At 41.7% G+C, this 23050-nt stretch overlaps 1 protein-coding gene across 24 annotated transcripts in view; it reads left to right on the forward strand.

The window, feature by feature from the left end:
- LOC125985658 (protocadherin alpha-C2) overlaps nucleotides 1-23050 on the forward strand; it is a 150099-nt gene that overhangs the window by 85917 nt on the left and 41132 nt on the right. Inside the window, exons 1-2 of one of the 24 annotated variants that reach the window (XM_049748913.2) lie at nucleotides 18365-19012; nucleotides 19630-23050. The exons of 17 other annotated variants lie outside the window; for them this stretch is intronic. In XM_049748913.2, coding sequence (XP_049604870.1) covers nucleotides 20666-23050 — 2385 coding nt within the window. In that variant the 5' untranslated portion in view covers nucleotides 18365-19012; nucleotides 19630-20665. 6 more of the 24 variants (XM_049748679.2, XM_049748779.2, XM_049748726.2 and 3 more) reach the window with 6 other exon arrangements.

The following is a 23050-nucleotide window of genomic DNA, read 5'->3' on the forward strand; positions in this document are numbered from 1 at the left end:
TTAATGGTACGCTGTTGTATTATGCATTCCCATGTAGCCAAAATCTCAATCATTTAAGGAATGATCTCTTAAAAAGCAACTTCTAAGTAGTGAAAAGACCCACTATTGTAAAAACGGTCTGATTTTAAGTCAAGATGGTTAGCACCTGTTTCCTCTTAGAAAGCTGGTTAGCACCTGTTTCCTCTTACATTATTGGGAGCCAAAACAAACAGGAATCTTGACGGAACATTACCTCAGTTATAAGGCAAAAGACTGAAGTGGTTTATTTGCACAATGTTGTACATGTTGATGAACCATGAGCCTTTGATAACACAGGTCAACAACAAATTTGTTGTCTGAGTTTTTTCAGCTGATTTAGCTGAATCCAAAAATCACATTGGTTTTGCTCAATCAGGTCAAGTTTCTGAGATATGGCCACGTGTGCTTACCATGCATATTTAGGAATTAAACTTGGTGACCAGGATAAAGCCTGGGCACCACACATAGTGTGCAAGGCATTTTTTCAAATCAACTTGGCACAAAAACCTGACCTGATGGAGACAAATGGATGTTATTTCCTGATTCAGCAGTGCAAAGCTACCCTAAATCACTTGTAAAAATCAAGACAACATTCAAAAAGTAAAAAAAAAATGTTGCCCAGTGATCAGAATCGGTTGTCATTTGAGGCTTCTAAAGCATTTATTCTTATTTAAATACAATTTATATTCCGATTTTTTATTTTACTCAATAGCTGTGGCAACTATCCAATCTTGAGGCTGCTTGCTGCATGCTTCTGAGCTTGTTGCTCCCCGTTGCTTAATTTACTTCTTATTTATGTGCAGCCACTGTACATGTATGTTCAAATGAAGTAAAATCACTCAACTATATTTTTATTGTGTTTCACTATTTCTTAATAGAATTGACATGTCTGAAAATAAAATTAGATTGTCTAGTCATAGTGTACAGTCCTTTTCTGCTTTGCCCGGCTGTGACGCTGGTTGTAGTTCAAGAATATATCCACTAGAGAGCACAATAGACCGTGGCATATTGCGCACACTTGTCCGCGGCGTGGGGCTCCTCCCAAATACGTGCGGTTTTGAGTCATTGGAACAAAGAAGCTCAGACAGTGAAAGAGATAAGTGCACCGGGCATCGTTAGGTTCAGTTTGTTTTGATCGTCCCTTCACATCGAGTCCAGTCTTACACCATTTGTTCGGAATTATTCTTTTATGCCTCATGTGGATGCATGGAAAGATGCGCGCGCTGGACAGATGGAGCTCTGTGCGGATATACTTGTTCTTTATGCTGCTGGAGTGTTACTGGGAAGCCGTGAGCGGCCAGCTCTCATACTCGGTGGCGGAGGAGGTGAATGTTGGGACCGTTGTGGGGAATATTGCGAAGGATTTAAGCTTGAATGTTCAGGATTTGGAGTCTCGCATGTTTCAAATTGTTGCGGGAGCTAAGAGGAAATATTTTGAGGTAAATTTAAAGACTGGTCTTCTCTATGTGAATGAGAGAATAGATCGAGAAGAACTGTGTGGAGATGAAGCCAAATGTTCACTCAGCGTAGAAGCTGTCATTAACAATCCGTTAAAATTACATCGCATTGAAATAACAATATTAGATATAAATGACAATTATCCATTATTTTCTAGTCACACACAGATGCTTAACATTAGTGAGACAACAGCAGTAGGATCAAAATTCCCTCTGCATCCAGCTCATGACGCAGATGTTGGTAAAAATACTGTCAATTCATACAAGCTCAGCCCAAATGAACACTTTTCTCTTGAGGTACAAAGAGGAGAAAGTGTGACTCCTGAGTTAGTGCTTCAGAGGCTTTTAGACAGAGAAAAACAGGCCGTCATCACGCTCACATTGACTGCTATTGATGGAGGAACACCACCAAAATCAGGCACAATGACTATTGTTGTAAATGTCTTGGACAGTAATGACAATGCTCCTGTATTTAATCGAAATCTATACAAAGCTAGTGTACGTGAGAATATTGAGATCGGCACATCAATAATAACAGTAAATGCAACTGATTTAGATGCCGGGCAAAATGGACTAGTATTCTATTCTTTTAATGCAGGAGGAAGAGAGAAGCAAACAAATATGTTCTCTATTGATGAACTAACAGGAACAGTAACTAATAAGGAAAACATTGACTTTGAACAAACAAATGCATTTGAACTCAGAATACAAGCTAATGATGGAGGGACTTCTCCCTTAACTTCTCATGCCAAATTGCTAATAGAAGTTTTAGACGTCAATGACAACGCCCCTGAAATTGCAGTCACATCTTTATTGAGCTCAGTGCAAGAAGATGCAACCATTGGCACGGCCATTGCCATTGTCTCTGTGTTAGATAAAGATGGTGGTAAAAATGGCTTGGTGCACTGTAAAATTGATGCAGATGTGCCTTTCAAACTTGAGTCAAATTACAAAAACTCATATTCTTTGGTTGTCGGTGGTCCTCTTGACAGAGAGAGCATATCTCATTACAATATTAGCATAATGGCAAGTGATGAAGGAAACCCACCTCTATCCAGCACCAGTGTAGTTTATGTTCATATTTCTGATATAAATGACAACACTCCTCACTTCTCAGAACCCTTCATTAATGTTTATATCAAAGAAAACAGCTCACCGGGAGCAGTCATTCATAGAGTGATTGCAGTCGATGATGACATTGATCAAAATGGGAAAGTGACATACTCCTTTGTGCAAAGTAAAACTGTCTCGATTCCGATAACGACAATGATTAACATTAATTCAGAGAGTGGAGACATTGTCAGTTTGCAATCTTTTGACTATGAGAAGGTAAAGACCTTTCAGTTTAAAGTTCAGGCTACAGACTCTGGTGTTCTTCCACTCAGCAGCAACGTGACTGTCAGCGTTTTTATTCTGGATGAAAATGACAACAGTCCAACCATTTTGGCTCCCTATTCTGAGCATGGCTCCGTCAACAGCGAGAGCATCCCCTACTCTGCTGAGGCGGGATACTTTGTGGCCAAGATCAGGGCAGTGGATGCAGATTCTGGCTACAACGCACTGCTCTCCTATCACCTGTCTGAGCCCAAAGGCAACAACAACAATCTATTTCGGATTGGAACCAGTACGGGGGAGATTCGCACCAAGAGGCGAATGAGTGACAATGACCTGAAAAGTCACCCCTTGGTGGTGTCGGTGTGTGATAACGGCGAAGCCGCTCTGTCAGCGACTGTGTCTCTTGACGTGGTGGTGCTTGAAAGCACAGCCGACATCCACCACACTCAGTTCAGACACGTGCCCATCAAGGAGGAGAGCTTCTCCGACTTGCACTTGTACCTGCTCATCGCTATTGTGGCCGTGTCGCTGGTCTTACTGGTCAGCCTGGTCACTTTAGTGGCCTTCAAATGCCACAGACAGGCGGACGGACATTTCGACAGGTACGGCGCCCCGATGATCACCACCCATCCCGACGGGAGCTGGTCTTACTCCAAAGCAACTCAGCAGTACGACGTGTGCTTCAGCTCAGACACGCTCAAGAGTGACATGGTGGTTTTTCCCACACCCTTTCAGCCTCTAGAGGCGGAGCTGATCAGTATTAATGGAGGAGACACCTTTACAAGGACTCAAACTCTTCCTAACACTGAGAAGGTAGGCTGTGCACTTCTTCACATAGCTTTATAACTGTCTTTTGAAATGTCAATACTGTAGTCAAAATACCAAATATTCACTGGTTTGAATAAAGTATGTTTGCTCCATAATTGCACAAAACGTTTCATCCAAACAAAAGAAGTATTTACATACAGAATATTTGACGTTAATGTTTACTTGGTAAATAGGCAACTTGAGTATTTAAAATCGTAGTCTGTTGACTACTAGAAGGGAAAAATGTTTTCCAACATTATACTTTTTATGATCAAAGAATTTGAAATAGTTTGAAGACTGCTTCATTGGCATTTTTGAAACTGTTTTTACAGTGGTGCGGTTCTCGCTGTCCATGGTGCTGATGTTAATGTCTTTTTTCTTGACGTATTTTCAGAATTATACATGCGAGGAAATATTTACATGTTCTGTATTTTCATTCCGGTGTTGCTGCTGATATGCCGCTCGTTGCATATTTGATTGTTTTGGGGAAAAAAATTGTTAAATGTATTGCTGGTATTTATGTTTAAGAGAGTACTATTAAATGTTAGTGATTTGTATTGTCATTTGTTTGTAAGAGACGTTGTACTTTATAATGGATTTATTGTTTGATCGTAGTTGTTAATTTGGTTGTAGTTCAAGAAATTGTCCACTAGAGGACACAATGGACCGTGGCATTTGAGCACCCTGGTCCATAGCGGGGGCTCCACCCAGTTGTACGTGCGGATTTCATTTTTTATCATTGGAACAAAGAAGCTCAGACTGTGAAAGAGGCGGGGATCGTTCCGCGGAAGCATTATAATTTATTTTGTTTGGATTTTTCTTCCTATCGAATCACAAATCTGTTTTTGCACCATTTATTCCTTTATGCCTCATGTGGATGCATGGAAAGATGCGCGCGTTGGACAAATGGAGTTCTTTGAGGATATATTTGCTTTTCGTGCTGCTGGAGCGTTGCTGGGAAGCCGCGAACGGCCAGCTCACTTACTCGGTGGTGGAGGAGGTTAACGTGGGGACCGTTATCGGAAATATTGCCAAGGACTTGAGACTAAATGTTCACGATTTGGAGTCCCGCATGTTTCAGATCGTTGCGGGAACCCAAAGGAAATACTTTGAGGTAAACCTAAAGACTGGCGTCTTCTATGTGAATGAGAGAATAGATCGAGAGGAGCTGTGCAAAAAGCAAGCCAAGTGTTCATTGATTGTTGAGGCTGTGATTAATAATCCATTAAAATTATACCGTATAGAAATAATTATATTGGACGTAAATGATAACTATCCATTATTTACGAGCAAATCACAGATGATAAATATCACTGAAAATACAGCAGCAGGAACTAAATTCCTACTGCATCCAGCTCACGATGCAGACGTAGGTGAAAATAATGTCAATTCATACAAGCTCAGCCAAAACGAACACTTTTCTCTTGAGGTACAAAGAGGCGATAGTGTGACTCCTGAGTTAGTGCTTCAGAGGCTGTTAGACCGAGAAAAACAGGCCATCATCATCCTCACGTTGACTGTTATTGATGGAGGAACACCACCAAAATCAGGCACAATGACTATTGTTGTGAATGTACTGGACATTAATGATAATGCACCTGTATTTAGTCAAAGCCTCTACAAAGCCAGCGTACGTGAAAACATTGAGCTTGGCACATCAATAATAACATTAAATGCGACGGATTTAGATGCAGGACAAAATGGACAAGTCTTCTATTCTTTCAGTGAAGTCGGTAGGGGGGAGCAGAACGACCTTTTTGCAATTGAAAAAACAACTGGCACTGTAACAAACATAAAAAATTTAAATTTCGAAGATGAAAATCTATTTGAAATAAGAGTACAAGCCAGTGATGGAGCAGCTTTCCCAATGATTTCACATGCCAAATTATTGATTGAGGTTTTAGATGTCAATGACAATGCACCTGAAATTTCAGTTACATCATTGTTGCACGCAGTTAAAGAAGATGCAGCGATTGGCACCGCTGTTGCTCTTGTTTCGATCTTGGACAAAGATGATGGTAAAAATGGTATAGTGCTTACTAAAATTAAAAATGATGTGCCTTTTAAACTTGAGTTGAACTATAAAAATTATTATTCTTTGGTTGTTTGTGGTGCTCTTGACAGAGAGACCGAATCTGTGTACAATATAAGCATTATTGCGATCAATGAAGGTTCTCCACCTCTGTCCAGCACAAGTTTTATAAGTGTGCGCATCTCAGATGTTAATGACAATGCACCTCACTTCTCAGAGCCTCTCATTAATGTTTACATCAGAGAAAATACTTCACCAGGGGCAGTAATATATAAAGTGACTGCATTGGATGATGACGTTGATCAAAATGGTCATGTGACTTACTCATTTTTGCCCAGTACGACTCACTCTGTGCCAGTAACGACAATGATAAATATCAACTCAGAGAGTGGAGACATAGTCAGTTTGCAGTCTTTTGACTATGAAAAGATAAAGACATTTCAGTTCAAAGTTCAGGCCACAGACTCTGGTGTTCCTCCGCTCAGCAGCAACGTGACTGTAAGCGTTTTTATTCTTGATGAGAATGACAACAGCCCTTCCATTTTGGCTCCCTACTCTGAGCATGGCTCCGTCAACAGCGAGAGTATCCCCTATTCTGCCGAGGCAGGGTACTTTGTGGCCAAGATCAGGGCAGTGGATGCAGACTCTGGATACAATGCGCTGCTCTCCTATCATCTGTCTGAGCCCAAAGGCAACAACAACCTCTTTCGGATCGGAACCAGCACCGGGGAGATTCGCACCAAGAGGCGAATGAGTGACAATGACCTGAAAAGTCACCCCTTGGTGGTGTCGGTGTGTGATAACGGAGAAGCCTCCCTATCGGCCACTGTGTCTCTTGACGTGGTAGTGCTTGAAAGCACAGCTGACATCCACCACACTCAGTTTAGACACGTGCCCATTAAGGAAGAGAGCTTCTCCGACTTGCACTTGTACCTGCTCATCGCCATTGTGGCCGTGTCGCTGGTCTTCCTGCTCAGCCTGGTCACTTTAGTGGCCTTCAAATGCCACAGACAGACGGAGGGACATTTCGACAGGTACAGCGCCCCGATGATCACCACCCACCCTGACGGGAGCTGGTCTTACTCCAAAGCGACTCAGCAGTACGACGTGTGCTTCAGCTCAGACACGCTCAAGAGTGACATGGTGGTTTTTCCCACGCCCTTTCCGCCTGTAGAAGCAGAACTGATTAGTATTAATGGGGCAGACACCTTTTCCAGGACCCAGACTTTACCGAACACTGAAAAGGTAGGCGCTACATTTCTTTGGTTGCCTTGTCTCACCAGTGTAATGTTGACGTTATATGCATTTGCATATAGCCAACAGCTTGGTTATTATAAAACATTTTGTTTTTTGAAAAGTACTCTTGCAGTCTATGCCCCCAAAATTGTAATTATTTACTGTTTAAGTCAAGCTGGTTTAGTATGAACAGCACCTATGATGTCTTTGTAGTCAGAACATCACACATATGTGACATTGTCTTGGGTTAAGAAAAGCAGGAAAGTGGGTTGATAGCAGTTTGTTTTACATGTTTGTTGTGGAACAATAACAAGGTACATGTAATGTTGAGTAGGCCTACTTTGCATTTGAATATGTCACCAACAGGAAGGGATGTTGTTCTCATAATTGTTCAAATGTAGCGCATTGCACAGAGTAGTTTTTGTATTATTTTTATTATTGTCATTATGTTTATTTTTTAACTTAACAGCTATCACTACTATCCTATCTTGTAATGCTTGCTCGTGTTACTGCTTCTGGTGATTATTCTTTTAATTTAAAGCTTCAGAACATAGAAAAGTGCTATATAATTAACACATATTATTACCCTCATCATCCACATAATAATTCTAGAGGACAGAATATTTTTGTGATGAAATTTTGGATTTTATTTATATTAATTGTGATGGGAGTAAAAACAATCTCTGATAGTTTTAATGATGCAATAATTTGAATCAGGTTTCTCCAAATACCACTTATGACTTGTTATTAATAGTTTCATAGAAGTTCATCATCTTTTATGAAGCAGTGCCAAATGATGACAAAGAGTGAAGTGGTTTACTTTATCTTGAGATTCAAGTGTATGTTGTGTTACAAGGACATGATATTGAGATGATTAGTATAAGAGACTTGGGTATCTGAGTTGACGACATCTTCCATCATCAAGAGTTTGTACTTTTTTTTTTTTTTACATACAGTAGATAGTATTAAAGTATCCCTTTAATAATATGTATAGTTAGTTTTGTGTGATGAGGCCTATGGTCTTTTGTGATTCCCTGTCTATGGTTCCTGAAGACATTTTCTATTGCGCAGTTGGGAATTAACAATACCATTCAAATTTATTGACACTTATGTTTTGTTACTTTGATAATTGATAATTGCACACTTAAATGACAGATGTATTTAGGGGTAGGGGATTTAAAAAAACAAAAAAATGTTGTTGTTTTTGTTGAAATGAATTATCTTATTGGCTCACATTCAAGTTTATATCTGGATACAACGATTATGACAGAGAATCATATTACAGACCGTGTGGTCACATTGCCCGTTTGTATGACGTGCTTAAACATTTGAATGGACTTATCTGGATTCTGGGTCTTCACGTTGGGTGATGTTGGTTGTAGTTCACTAAAACGTTCACGAGAGGGCACAGTGGACCGTGGCATAAGAGCTCACTGACTTCACGGCGCTGGGCTCCTCCCAAACGTGCTTGATGAATTCGTCGTTAGAACAAAGAAGCTCAGACAGTGAAAGACAGCGATGCGACTGGGATCTTTTCACGGACGAATTAAAACGGCTTGTTGGATTTTTTTGTGTGGAGAATCTTATATTTTTGCACCCATCAGTTTCTACCCTTAAGCCTTATGTGGACGTATGGAATGATGCGCGCGCTGGACAGATGGAGCTCTGTGCGGATGTATTTGCTCTTCGTGCTGCTGGAGTGTTACTGGGAAGCCGTGAGCGGCCAGCTCGCTTACTCTGTGGTGGAGGAGGTGAACGTGGGGACCGTTGTCGGAAATATTGCCAAGGACTTGAGCCTTAATGTTCACGATTTGGAGTCCCGCATGTTTCAGATAGTTGCAGGAGCTAAGAGGAAATATTTCGAGGTAAATTTAAAGACTGGTCTTCTCTATGTGAATGAGAGAATAGATCGAGAAGAACTGTGTGGTGATGAAGCCAAATGTTCACTCAGTGTAGAAGCTGTCATTAACAATCCGTTAAAATTACATCGCATTGAAATAACCATATTAGATGTAAATGACAATTATCCATTATTTGCTAATAATGTCGAGGTTCTTAACATAAGTGAGACAACAGCAGTTGGATCAAAATTCCCTCAGCATCCAGCTCATGATGCAGACGTAGGTAAAAATCATGTCAATTCATACAAGCTCAGCCCAAATGAACACTTTTCTCTTGAGGTACAAAGAGGAGAAAGTGTGACTCCTGAGTTGGTGCTTCAGAGGCTTTTAGACCGAGAAAAACAGGCCATCATCATCCTCACATTGACTGCTATTGATGGAGGAACACCACCGAAATCAGGCACAATGACTATTGTTGTAAATGTCTTGGACATTAATGACAATGCTCCTGTATTTAATCGAAATCTATACAAAGCTAGTGTACGTGAGAATATTGAGATCGGCACATCAATAATAACAGTAAATGCAACTGATCTAGATGCAGGGCAAAATGGACTAGTATTTTATTCTTTTAATGCAGGAGGAAGAGGGAAACAAACTAATGTGTTCTCTATTGATGAAAAGACAGGAACAGTAACAAATAACGAAAACGTTGACTTTGAAAAAACAAATGCATTTGAACTCCAAATACGAGCCCGTGATGGAGGGGCTTCTCCTTTAACGTCTCATGCTAAATTGCTAATAGAAGTTTTGGATGTCAATGACAACGCCCCTGAAATTTCAGTTACATCTTTATTTAGGTCAGTGAAAGAAGATGCAACAATTGGCACGGCCATTGCGATTGTCTCTGTGTTGGACAAAGATGATGGTAAAAATGGTATAGTGCTCACTAAAATAAAAAATGATGTGCCTTTCAAACTTGAGTCAAATTACAAGAACTCATATTCTTTAGTTGTTAGTGGTCCTCTTGACAGAGAGAGCACATCTGTTTACAATATCAGCATTATGGCAAGTGATGAAGGCAACCCACCTCTGTCCAGCACAAGTTTTATAAACGTCCAAATTTCAGATGTTAATGACAACGCACCTCACTTCTCAGAGCCCCTCATTAATGTTTACATTAGAGAAAATAGTCCACCAGGGGCAGTAATACATAAAGTGACTGCATTGGACGATGACATTGATCAAAATGGTCATGTGACTTACTCATTTTTGCCCAGTACGACTCACTCTGTGCCAGTAACTACAATGATAAATATCAACTCAGAGAGTGGAGACATTGTCAGTTTGCAGTCTTTTGACTATGAGAAGGTAAAGACGTTTCAGTTTAAAGTTCAGGCCACAGACTCTGGTGTTCCTCCGCTCAGCAGCAACGTAACTGTCAATGTTTTTATCCTGGATGAGAATGACAACAGTCCGGCCATTTTGGCTCCCTATTCTGAGCATGGCTCCGTCAACAGCGAGAGCATCCCCTATTCTGCTGAGGCGGGATACTTTGTGGCCAAGATCAGGGCAGTGGATGCAGACTCTGGCTACAACGCGCTGCTCTCCTATCACCTGTCTGAGCCCAAAGGCAACAACAACCTCTTCCGGATCGGAACCAGCACCGGGGAGATTCGCACCAAGAGGCGAATGAGTGACAATGACCTGAAAAGTCACCCCTTGGTGGTGTCGGTGTGTGATAATGGAGAAGCCCCCCTGTCAGCGACTGTCTCTCTAGACGTGGTGGTGCTTGAAAGCACGGCTGACATCCACCACACTCAGTTCAGACACGTGCCCATCAAGGAGGAGAGCTTCTCCGACTTGCACTTGTACCTGCTCATCGCCATTGTGGCCGTGTCGCTGGTCTTCCTGCTCAGTCTGGTCACTTTAGTGGCCTTCAAATGCCACAGACAGACGGAGGGACATTTTGACAGGTACGGCGCCCCAATGATCACCACCCACCCTGATGGGAGCTGGTCTTACTCCAAAGCGACTCAGCAGTACGACGTGTGCTTCAGCTCAGACACGCTCAAGAGTGACATGGTGGTTTTTCCCACGCCCTTTCCGCCTGTAGAAGCAGAACTGATTAGTATTAATGGAGGGGACACCTTTACCAGGACTCAAACTCTTCCTAACACTGAAAAGGTAGGATAAACGTTTTTTTTTTTGTACTTTTTGGACTGCTTTATAATGTCACTCTACTCTTCACTCAAAAAAGAAAATAACTCTACAAATACATGTCGGCAACTATTTTGGGTTATGGTGGTCTTTTCAAACGCAACTTGTCAATGCACCCATAATAGGAATATGCATTAAGTGAAATCTTGGTGTTTTGCTAGAAAAAGCATGTCTTAATTTCAGATTTAGATTTCATAGCTTCTTTTAAATAATGTTTCAAGCAAGGAACAGGAGTATGGTGGTTTGCTTCTAGTATGCGGTACATTATTTTTTTGTATCAATGATAATGTAAATGTTACTACTAGCGATGTTGAGGAACTGATGTTGTAATGTTGAGCATTAGAGGGTGTTTATTTTATCCATCAGTGTTGTCACATGTCAGAGTTTGCACTTGTTGAAATACAAGTGAAAATATGACCGTATTTACGTTTGTCTTGCAGTAGCTGCTGACAGTCTTGGATTTTGGGATGTGTTGTCCGTGGTTCTGAGCACATTTTTATGGGGGTTCATGAATTAGCATTTTGCCATAATTAAATATGAAAAAATTAATTCAGGAGTAAGCTATATCCATTCAAAGTTACTCATTTTTAATCTTGCCTATACTCAGTATCATTGATATATCTCGGGTTGACAGGAATGGGAATGTGGTATTCTTTTGGCATGATACTTTCACTATGTTTTTTTTTTGTCTTGAAAAGGTACATTTATCAGAGCGACATGTCTGTTGGGTTGTAAACCCATTAAATCATTTGTTATGTTATGATCATTCCATTCGGGTATATTCTTCAGATTGATATGACGTATGGAAACCTCATATCACATTCTGCAGTCTAGCCCTGCATATTTAAAATGAGATTTTATACATATAGTAGTTCTATAATGGACTTACTTTTGCCAATATGCATCAAAGTCGTGTGATATTAGTTGTAGTTCAGGCAAATAAACACTAGAGGACGCAATGGACCATGAAATTGACGCATCTTCATCCGCGGACGGCGCTCCTCCCAAATATACGAGCTGTATTTCGTCATTGGAACAAAGAAGCTCAGACAGAGAATGGGTCTAATGTACCCGGCGTGAATAGACGGAAGAATTCATTCAATTTCTTTCGATTTTCCATCCGTATCTACTACGTTTTTGCACCATTTCTACTTTTATGCCTTACGTGGACATAGGGAAAGATGCGCGCGTCGAGCAGAAGGAGCTCTTTGTGGATGTATTTGCTCTTCGGGTTGCTGGAGTGTTACTGGGAAGCCGTGAGCGGCCAGCTCTCTTACTCGGTGGCGGAGGAAGTGAACGTGGGGACCGTTGTCGGAAATATTGCCAAGGATTTGAGCCTTAATATTCACGATTTGGAGTCCCGCATGTTTCAGATTGTTGCAGGAACTAGAAGAAAATATTTCGAGGTAAATTTAAAGACCGGCGTCCTCTATGTGAATGAGAGAATCGATCGAGAGGAACTGTGCAAAAAGCAAGCCAAGTGTTCAATCAGTGTAGAAGCTGTGATTAACAATCCATTGAAATTGCACCGCATTGAAATAACAATATTAGATGTAAATGACAATTACCCGGTATTTTCTAGTCATAAAGAGGTGCTGAACATTAGTGAGACAACAGCAGTAGGATCAAAATTCCCTCTGCATCCAGCTCATGATGCAGATGTAGGTAAAAATAATGTCAATTCATACAAGCTCAGCCCAAATGAACACTTTTCTCTTGAGGTACAAAGAGGAGAAAGTGTGACTCCTGAGTTAGTGCTTCAGAGGCTTTTAGACCGAGAAAAACAGGCCGTCATTACGCTCACATTGACTGCTATTGATGGAGGAACACCACCAAAATCAGGCACGATGACTATTGTTGTGAATGTGCTAGACATTAATGATAATGCACCTGTATTTAGTCAAAGTCTCTACAAAGCTAGCATATATGAAAATATTAAAATTGGCACATCAATAATAACATTAAATGCGACTGATTTAGATGATGGACAGAATGGAAAGGTGTTATATTCTTTCAATACAGGAGGGAGAGAGGAACAGACAAACATGTTCTCTATTGATGAAAAAACAGGAACAGTAACAAATAGGGAAAACATTAATTTTGAACAATCAAATGCATTTGAACTTCGAATACGAGCCAGCGATGGAGGGGCTTCTCCCTTAACTTCTCATGCTAAATTGCTAATAGAAGTTTTAGATGTCAATGACAACGCCCCTGAAATTGTAGTTACATCTTTATTGAGCTCAGTGAAAGAAGATGCAATGATTGGCACGGCCATTGCTATTGTCTCTGTGTTAGACAAAGATAGTGGTAAAAATGGCTTGGTACACTGTAAAATTGAAACAGATGTGCCTTTCAAACTTGAGTCAAATTACAAGAACTCATATTCTTTGGTTGTTGGTGGTTCTCTTGACAGAGAAAGCATATCTGTTTATAATATTAGCATTATGGCAAGTGATGAAGGCAACCCACCTCTGTCCAGCACAACTTTTATAAATGTGCACATTTCAGATGTTAATGACAATGCACCTCGCTTCTCAGAGCCCCTCATTAATGTTTACATTAAAGAAAATAGTCCACCAGGAGCAGTAATACATAAAGTGACTGCATTGGACGATGACGTTGACCAAAATGGGCATGTGACGTACTCATTTTTGCCCATTACGACTCACGCTGTGCCAGTAACTACAATGATAAACATTAACTCAGAGAGTGGAGACATTGTCAGTTTGCAATCTTTTGACTATGAGAAATTAAAGACGTTTCAGTTTAAAGTTCAGGCTACAGACTCTGGTGTTCCTCCGCTCAGCAGCAACGTGACTGTCAATATTTTTATTCTGGATGAGAATGACAACAGTCCGGCCATTTTGGCTCCCTATTCTGAGCATGGCTCCGTAAACAGCGAGAGCATCCCCTACTCTGCTGAGGCGGGATACTTTGTGGCCAAGATCAGGGCAGTGGATGCAGACTCTGGCTACAATGCGCTGCTCTCTTATCACCTGTCTGAACCCAAAGGCAACAACAACCTCTTCCGGATCGGAACCAGCACCGGGGAGATTCGCACCAAGAGGCGAATGAGTGACAATGACCTGAAAAGTCACCCCTTGGTGGTGTCGGTGTGTGATAACGGCGAAGCCTCCATGTCAGCAACTGTGTCTCTTGATGTGGTGGTGCTTGAAAGAACAGCTGATATCCACCACACTCAGTTCAGACACGTGCCCATCAAGGAGGAGAGCTTCTCCGACTTGCACTTGTACCTGCTCATCGCCATTGTGGCCGTATCACTGGTCTTCCTGGTCAGCCTGGTCACTTTAGTGGTGTTCAAATGCCACAGACAGGCGGACGGACATTTTGACAGGTACAGCGCCCCGATGATCACCACCCACCCTGACGGGAGCTGGTCTTACTCCAAAGCAACTCAGCAGTACGACGTGTGCTTCAGCTCAGACACGCTCAAGAGTGACATGGTGGTTTTCCCCACACCCTTTCCACCTGTAGAAGCAGAACTGATCAGTATTAATGGAGGAGACACCTTTACCAGGACTCAGACACTGCCAACCTCTGAGAAGGTAGGCTGTACATATCTTTGTACTTCAGGGCCACTTTATTGTATTTGTTGCTAGCTGTTTTGTGCATTTATGAAAAAAACTGCTCAACACTTTTAAGTTATGATGGTCTTTTCAAAAACAACTAGTAAGGGGTTAACACTGAGTTTAGTAATGATGCAATAATTGAAGTCTGGGAGTTTGCTAGAAAAAACGCTTTTGTTGTCTTATGCTAGAAAAAACGCTTTTGTTGTCTTACTATGCAGTCCATATCATTAAGAAATGTCTTAAACAAGGAAAACGTGTGGTGCTTTGAGTATGCTGTACATATACGTTTTGTATGCTGGTAAGGTAAACGTAATACCCTGTTGAGGAATTGACATTGGAGTTTGTTGGGGCACTAAAAGGGTGTTTATTTTATTCATCAGCATTGACCCATCTATAGAATTTTTTACTTCTTGAAATACAAAAAAAAAAAAAGTTAGTGCTCAAGTTTCTTCGTCTTGTATTTTGAGATGTGCTGTCCATGGTACTGAACAAAATGTTTTCATTGGTGTTTATGTGTGGTATACTCGCATCCTATATAAATCTTTCAGAAGTATATGATTTCCAGAAGAATGCACTTAGTGCTGATGCCTGTGTTATATGTTGTTTTCGGAGTTTACCCCTAGAGGGCGTACGCAGGATTCGTGTTAGAAAAGAGGAACCACAACCTGTACAGAGAGTGTGCAGTGTGAACGTGTGCCTGGAAGTTCAGTAAAAACGTGAACTATATTCTGCGTGTTGCGCAGTTTTTTCAGCCACGGCGCATTTTTATGAAACAGCGTTTTGTCAGAGTTAAATGTGAATACGTTTATTCAGGGAACTATACATATACATTTGCATTTTGTAGAATTAAGTACACGTCATTTCATAGATACATGGCGGTGGAAAAGGCATGAGGCTATTCGGAAAACTCCAGACAATCATTTGTTTGTCTTGAAGAAAGTAACACTATTTGAGTGACTAAATTGTTGGAGGAGATTTTGTTGCACCTTCCTATTCAGTTGTATTTCAAGATTGAACTGACAGGTATTTATATCACACTCTGCGGTCAAACTGTATTTCAAAAATTTTATTTTATAGTTTAGTTATTTAGTGAATATTCGCGGTCTATGCATTATAGTCGTGTGATTTTGACTGTAGTTACTGCAAATGTCCGCTAGAGGACACAGTGGACCGTGGCATTGACGCACTTTCATCCTCGGCGCCGGGCTCCTCCCAAAAGTACGTGCTGTTTTTCGTCATTCGAACAAAGAAGCTCAGGCGGTGAAAGAGACTGATGCGACGGCAAAATTAATTCCGTCTGTTCTGTTTTTTTCGTCATACCGAGTGGCGAGTGTTGTCATTTTTTGCACTATTTCTATCTCTCTCTTTTTTTCTTTTTTTTACCTTAAGAGGATGTATGGAAAGATGCACGCGCCTGGCAGATGGGGCGCTTTGCGGACGTATTTGCTCTTCGTGTTGCTGGATTGTTACTGGGAAGTCGTAAGCGGCCAGCTTTCTTACTCGGTGGCGGAGGAGGTGAACGTGGGGACCGTTGTGGGAAATATTGCCAAGGACTTGAGCTTGAATGTCCAGGATTTGGAGTCCCGCATGTTTCAAATTGTTGCGGGAGCTAAGAGGAAATATTTCGAGGTAAATTTAAAGACTGGCCTTCTCTATGTGAATGAGAGAATAGATCGAGAGGAACTGTGCGGAGATGAAGTCAAATGTTCACTCAGTGTTGAAGCCGTCATTAATAATCCGTTAAAATTACATCGCATTGAAATAACAATATTAGATGTGAATGACAATTATCCAACATTCTTAAGCAGATCACAGGTATTAAATATTACGGAAAACACCGAATTGAGCACAAAGTTTCCCCTTTACCCAGCTCATGATGCAGATGTTGGTAAAAATACGGTCAATTCATACAAATTAAGCCCAAATGAACATTTCTCTCTTGAGGCACAGAAAGGTGAGAGTGTGACGCCAGAATTAGTGCTTCAAAAGCTTTTAGACCGAGAAAAGCAGGCCGTGATCAGACTCACATTGACTGCTATTGATGGAGGAACACCAGCTAAATCGGGTACAATGACTATTGTGGTGAATGTGCTGGATATTAATGATAATGCTCCAGTCTTTAGTCAAAGCCTTTACAAAGCTAGCGTACGTGAGAACATTGAGATCGGCACGTCAATAATGACATTAAATGCAACGGATTTAGATGCAGGACAAAATGGACAAGTGTTTTTCTCCTTCAGTGAGGTGGGCCGAGGAAATCAGAATGATTTGTTTGCAATAGATAAAACAAGCGGGACTATTACCAACATAAAGAATTTAAATTTTGAAGAGAGGAGCAATTTTGAGATAAGAGTACAAGCCAGCGATGGGGCTGGTTTTCCTAAAACATCACATGCCAAATTATTGATTGAGGTTTTGGATGTCAATGACAATGCCCCTGAAATTTCAGTTACATCATTGTTACACACAGTGAAAGAAGATGCAACAATTGGCACTGCTGTTGCTCTTGTTTCAGTCCTAGATAAAGATGGAGGGGAAAATGGTCATGTGCAAAGTAAAATTACTAATGATGTGCCTTTCAAACTTGAATCAAATTATAAAAATTATTATTCATTGGTTGTTGGTGGTCCTCTTGACAGAGAGAGCGTATCTGTTTACAATATCAGCATTATTGCGATAGATGAAGGTTCTCCACCTCTGTCCAGCACATATTCTATAAGTGTGCACATCTCAGATGTTAATGACAATGCACCTCACTTCTCAGAGCCTCTCATTAATGTTTACATCAGAGAAAATACTTCACCAGGGGCAGTAATACATAAAGTGACTGCATTGGATGATGACGTTGATCAAAATGGTCATGTGACTTACTCATTTTTGCCCAGTACGACACACTCTGTGCCAGTAACTACAATGATAAATATCAACTCAGAGAATGGAGACATTGTCAGTTTGCAGTCTTTTGACTATGAAATGATAAAGACATTTCAGTTCAAAGTTCAGGCCACGGACTCTGGTGTTCCTCCCCTCAGCAGCAATGTGACTGTCAACGTTTTTATCCTGGATGAGAATGACAACAGTCCGACCATTTTGGCTCCCTATTCTGAGCATGGCTCCGTCAACAGCGAGAGCATCCCCTATTCTGCTGAGGCGGGATACTTTGTGGCCAAGATCAGGGCAGTGGATGCAGACTCTGGCTACAACGCGCTGCTCTCCTATCACCTGTCTGAGCCCAAAGGCAACAACAACCTCTTCCGGATCGGAACCAGCACCGGGGAGATTCGCACCAAGAGGCGAATGAGTGACAATGACCTGAAAAGTCACCCCTTGGTGGTGTCGGTGTGTGATAACGGAGAAGCCCCCCTGTCAGCGACTGTCTCTCTTGACGTAGTAGTGCTTGAAAGCACAGCTGACATCCACCACACTCAGTTCAGACACGTGCCCATCAAGGAGGAGAGCTTTTCTGACTTGCACTTGTACCTGCTCATCGCCATTGTGGCCGTGTCGCTGGTCTTCCTGCTCAGTCTGGTCACTTTAGTGGCCTTCAAATGCCACAGACAGACGGAGGGACATTTCGACAGGTACGGCGCCCCGATGATCACCACCCACCCCGACGGGAGCTGGTCTTACTCCAAAGCGACTCAGCAGTACGACGTGTGCTTCAGCTCAGACACGCTCAAGAGTGACATGGTGGTTTTTCCCACGCCCTTTCCACCTGTAGAAGCAGAACTGATTAGTATTAACGGAGGGGACACCTTTACAAGGACTCAAACATTACCTAATACTGAGAAGGTAAGAAATTTTCACCAATTTAAATAAATAGGGATATTCACAGCTTTTTTTTTACATTCAAATATCAATTATTTAGGTGTTCCTTTTTAAAAATGATAAAATATCTAAAGATACAAAATAAGGTACCCTAAATATACACTAGTAAGAGCAACTATATTTAGTAGTACGATATGTATAGGCTTGTCCTTGCTTTTGTAGGATTAAACAATGTTCATCTATTTATTTTAATATGACAACCTTTTCTAATGGTAAAATCCAGTTCTCGCCATGTTCTATTTTTTTTTACTCATACTTTTTCTGCCCCGTGCTTTTATTTTAGTGCTTTTGTGGTAGTTTTTGAAGTGCATAACCACAAGAAGTACTTGACAATAGGGAGAGGCTTCCCCATTCTAAAAAAAAAAAAGGGTCACTGATTTGATGTGTTACTGATTGACAAGCAGTTTTATGTTGTTGCTGTCCGATGCAGCAGACCTTTGTAGGCACCTAGCTCGAACATGAACAAGGTACTGATGTAGATGATGGCTTTCTGTTGTAGCTCACGTTTTCACATTTACGGCTAAAGTTGCTATGCTATTTGTCTACTTTTAGGGACTCCCATTTGTTTTATGCTGTTGCTTTTACCTATATCCAACAATAAAAACAAGGCATCTGCAAGCAGTTAAAACCTTAGTGGAACATCATGTCATGCGGTCGCGTTTATTTTTTCAGTTTTTTGTCTCGTCAATTGTCGTAACTTTACTTCCGGTTTTATTTTGTCATTCCTTCCGTTTCAGTTCGTGTTTCCTTCCTCGGTGTTGGTTGTCTTGTCTTCCCTGATCCCGATTGTGTGCACCCGCGTAATCGATACTAATTGTCATCACCTGTGTCCCCGCCCGTTTGTGTGTATTTAGTCCGTGTCTTCCCCTTGTCTTGTGCCAGTGTGTCTAGCCTCGTCCCGACCACCAGCGATTCCTTGATGTCCGAACTCTCTGAAAGAACTCTCCTTTTTGTCTCGCCGCCGAGCGACGCTTTTGGTTGTGCCTGGGTCTCCAGCGCCTTTTTGTCTCGTTCCAGTGCGACTCCTTTTGTTGGTACTTTTTGCTACACGTTTTCCCTCGAAAGAGGCGTTTTGATTTGTACTTTTCGCCTTTTGACTCGCCACAGTGCGACGCCTTTTGTTTGTACTTTTTGCCCCGTGTTTTCCCTCGCAAGAGGCGCTTTGTTTTGTACTTTTGCTCTGAGTGCTTGCTGGAATAAATCCCAGATAGATACGACTCTGCATCCGAGTCCTTCGCCTTGTCCCCTGCCTGACACATCAGTATGCTTCACTTTTGTGTTGCTGGCTTTGCTACTCTGTGTTAGCAGTAAATGTGGTCAGAAGTACGGGAGGGGCCTGCAGGAGATCACGGATATAAGTTATAGGGAGCTCTCAATGTGTTATTTAGATAAATGTATAATATTTTTGGAGGATATTATTAAGGTCTTCAATTGGTTCATTTATGTTGTGTTTGTAAACAGGGCAAGCTTTGAGTCATTCGCCTTTGGACACCTGTAGTATAAAGTATTACATAATGCATTGTATACTTAAGGATGAAAATTGCTATTTAAATCAACTGATTGACTCAAAACTGAAGTGCTGACATCTGAGTAGAATTTTTGGGTTCTCAAACCTCTGCTTTAAAAATAGGTTTAGAAAGGCTGTTGAATCGCTCTCCGTGGTTCTGAAGTGCATGATATCCTGTACATTACACTCTTAAAACTGCTGGGTCTAAAACGCCCCAATTTCGGTTAAAATTTAAACAATTGGTCGAATTGACCCAGCTTCTATTTTTGTAAAAAAATAAAAAAAAACGATCCCCAATTTTTTGTTTTTCTTTTTGCAAGCAAAATTCGGGTCAAATTAATATAATATAATTATTTTAGGGGTGTAATATACAATTTAATTATTGATTTCTTTAACAACAGCACACAATGTAGCCTACTGTCTTAATTTATTGTACTCGTTATACATTCCTCGTGCACAAAGCTGGTTTGCTGGCCAGTTTCCTTAACTTATCAGGAAAGGATGTATATTTAAAAATCTTCCACGTGACTTAAACTGCATTTCACCACAACGGTCGCAAGATGACGCTGGAGACCGTACTAAAAATGTGTCTGGTGTGCAGAAACTCATCTGACAAAAAAAACGTCATAAATGGGGAGTGTTCAGCGTCGAGTCAACACAATTATAAGCAGCCACACCAGGGGAACGTATAAGTGGCAAAAGATAGGTCTACATAAACGGATTTGTATTTTTTATTTTCCTGTGGACATACCGAAGACAAAACGGGATTGATGTTGCGTATTTGAAAAGGAATGGCTTCTTCTCGGGACCAATGGGTTACCGTCCGGGGTCTGTTTTTCACTCTGCTTTGTCTGTGCGGCTCGACCACAGCTCAGATCTCCTACTCCATCTCGGAGGAGGTAGACAAAGGGACCGCGGTGGGAAATCTCGTTAAGGATTTAAACCTCAGCGTGCAGCAACTCCAGTCAACGGGTCTTCACATCAACTCCGCATACAAAAAGCGATATTTTGACGTTAATCTAGAATCTGGAGTATTGTTTGTTAGCGAGAGAATAGACAGAGAGGAGCTGTGTCCGAATGTGTTGAAATGTTCTATAAATATAGAGGCTGCATTAAGTAACCCACGCAGGCTCCACCAAATTGAGGTTGTTATTAACGATATTAATGACAACGCTCCGGTTTTTAATCAAGAGATTACAGCGATAGACATATCTGAAAATTATTTAATCGGGGAGAGGCATCTACTTCCACTGGCACATGACGCAGACGTCGGCGTCAACACCGTTAAGAACTATAAATTAAACCCGAATGAATTCTTTGTTTTGGACGTTCAAAATAACGGCGACAGCGTGTCTGCCGAGTTATTACTGCAGAAAGCTTTAGATCGAGAAAAGCAGGCTGTAGTTCACCTCACGCTTATTGCTATTGATGGAGGAAAGCCTCCAAAGTCAGGGACCGTACAAATCCAAATAAATGTCCTGGATGTCAACGACAATTCCCCGTTGTTTAGCAAATCTCTCTACAAGGTCCAAGTTGTTGAAAATGCAGATGTTGGCACTGCGTTATTAACATTGTCTGCTACTGATTTGGACGATGGCGTAAATGGACAACTCACGTTTTCTTTTGCAGAAAGAGGGCGTTTTAACCCTGATAACACGTTTGCCCTGAATGAAAATACAGGAGAAATCACCGTTAAAGGTGATATTGATTATGAGGAAACTCAAGCGTATGAGATTCGCGTTCAAGTGCGGGACAAAGGCGTTCCTCCTCGCTTGGCGCACAGCAAAGTTTTAGTGGAAGTCATTGACGTGAATGACAATGCCCCGGAAATCACTGTGTCATCTCTCATGAGTCCCGTGAAAGAGGGCGCCGAGATCGGCACTGCTGTTGCCATGGTGATGATTACTGATAGGGATGGGGGCAAAAATGGCCAAACAAAGTGTAAAATTGTTGGCAATGTGCCATTTATATTAAAATTCAATTATAAGAATTACTACTCATTGTTAGTTGACGGGCCTCTTGATAGAGAGGCCATCTCTCAGTATCTTGTTGCGCTTACAGCTACTGATGAAGGAACGCCGCCTCAGTCCACTACACACGTAATCACCGTTCTAGTTTCTGATATCAATGACAATCCACCTCAATTCATGGAGCCTGTAATTAATGTGTACATCAAGGAGAATAGTGCAGTCGGAACAACTATTTACACTTTGACAACTACAGATGCTGATTTACTTGAAAATGGAAGAGCATCTTATCACTTGATTGATAGTCCTTTGAAAACTACACAAACAGCTTCACTGATAAACATCAACTCAGAGAGTGGAGATATAGTCAGTTTGCAGTCTTTTGACTTTGAGAAGTTAAAAACGTTTCAATTTAAAGTTCAGGCGAGAGATTCTGGAGTTCCTCCACTCAGCAGCAACGTGACTGTAAACGTTTTTATTCTGGATGAGAACGACAACAGTCCGGCCATTTTGGCTCCCTATTCTGAGCATGGCTCCGTCAACAGCGAGAGCATCCCCTACTCTGCTGAGGCAGGATACTTTGTGGCCAAGATCAGGGCAGTGGATGCAGACTCTGGCTACAATGCGCTGCTGTCCTATCACCTATCTGAGCCCAAAGGGAACAACAACCTCTTCCGGATCGGAACCAGCACCGGGGAGATTCGCACCAAGAGGCGAATGAGTGACAATGACCTGAAAAGTCACCCCTTGGTGGTGTCGGTGTGTGATAACGGCGAAGCCCCCCTGTCAGCGACTGTGTCTCTTGACGTGGTGGTGCTTGAAAACACAGCCGACATCCACACTCAATTCAGACACGTGCCCATCAAGGAGGAGAGCTTCTCCGACTTGCACTTGTACCTGCTCATCGCCATTGTGGCCGTGTCACTGGTCTTCCTGCTCAGTCTGGTCACTTTAGTGGCCTTCAGGTGCCACAGACAGACGGAGGGACATTTCGACAGGTACGGTGCCCCGATGATCACCACCCACCCTGACGGGAGCTGGTCTTACTCCAAAGCGACTCAGCAGTACGACGTGTGCTTCAGCTCAGACACGCTCAAGAGTGACATGGTGGTTTTTCCCACGCCTTTTCCGCCTGTAGAGGCAGAACTGATCAGTATTAATGGAGGAGACACCTTTACCAGGACTCAGACTTTACCTAACAGTGAGAAG

The sequence above is a fragment of the Syngnathus scovelli genome, chromosome 1 (assembly GCF_024217435.2).
Source record: "Syngnathus scovelli strain Florida chromosome 1, RoL_Ssco_1.2, whole genome shotgun sequence".
In the NCBI taxonomy this organism is placed as follows: Eukaryota; Metazoa; Chordata; class Actinopteri; order Syngnathiformes; family Syngnathidae; genus Syngnathus; species Syngnathus scovelli.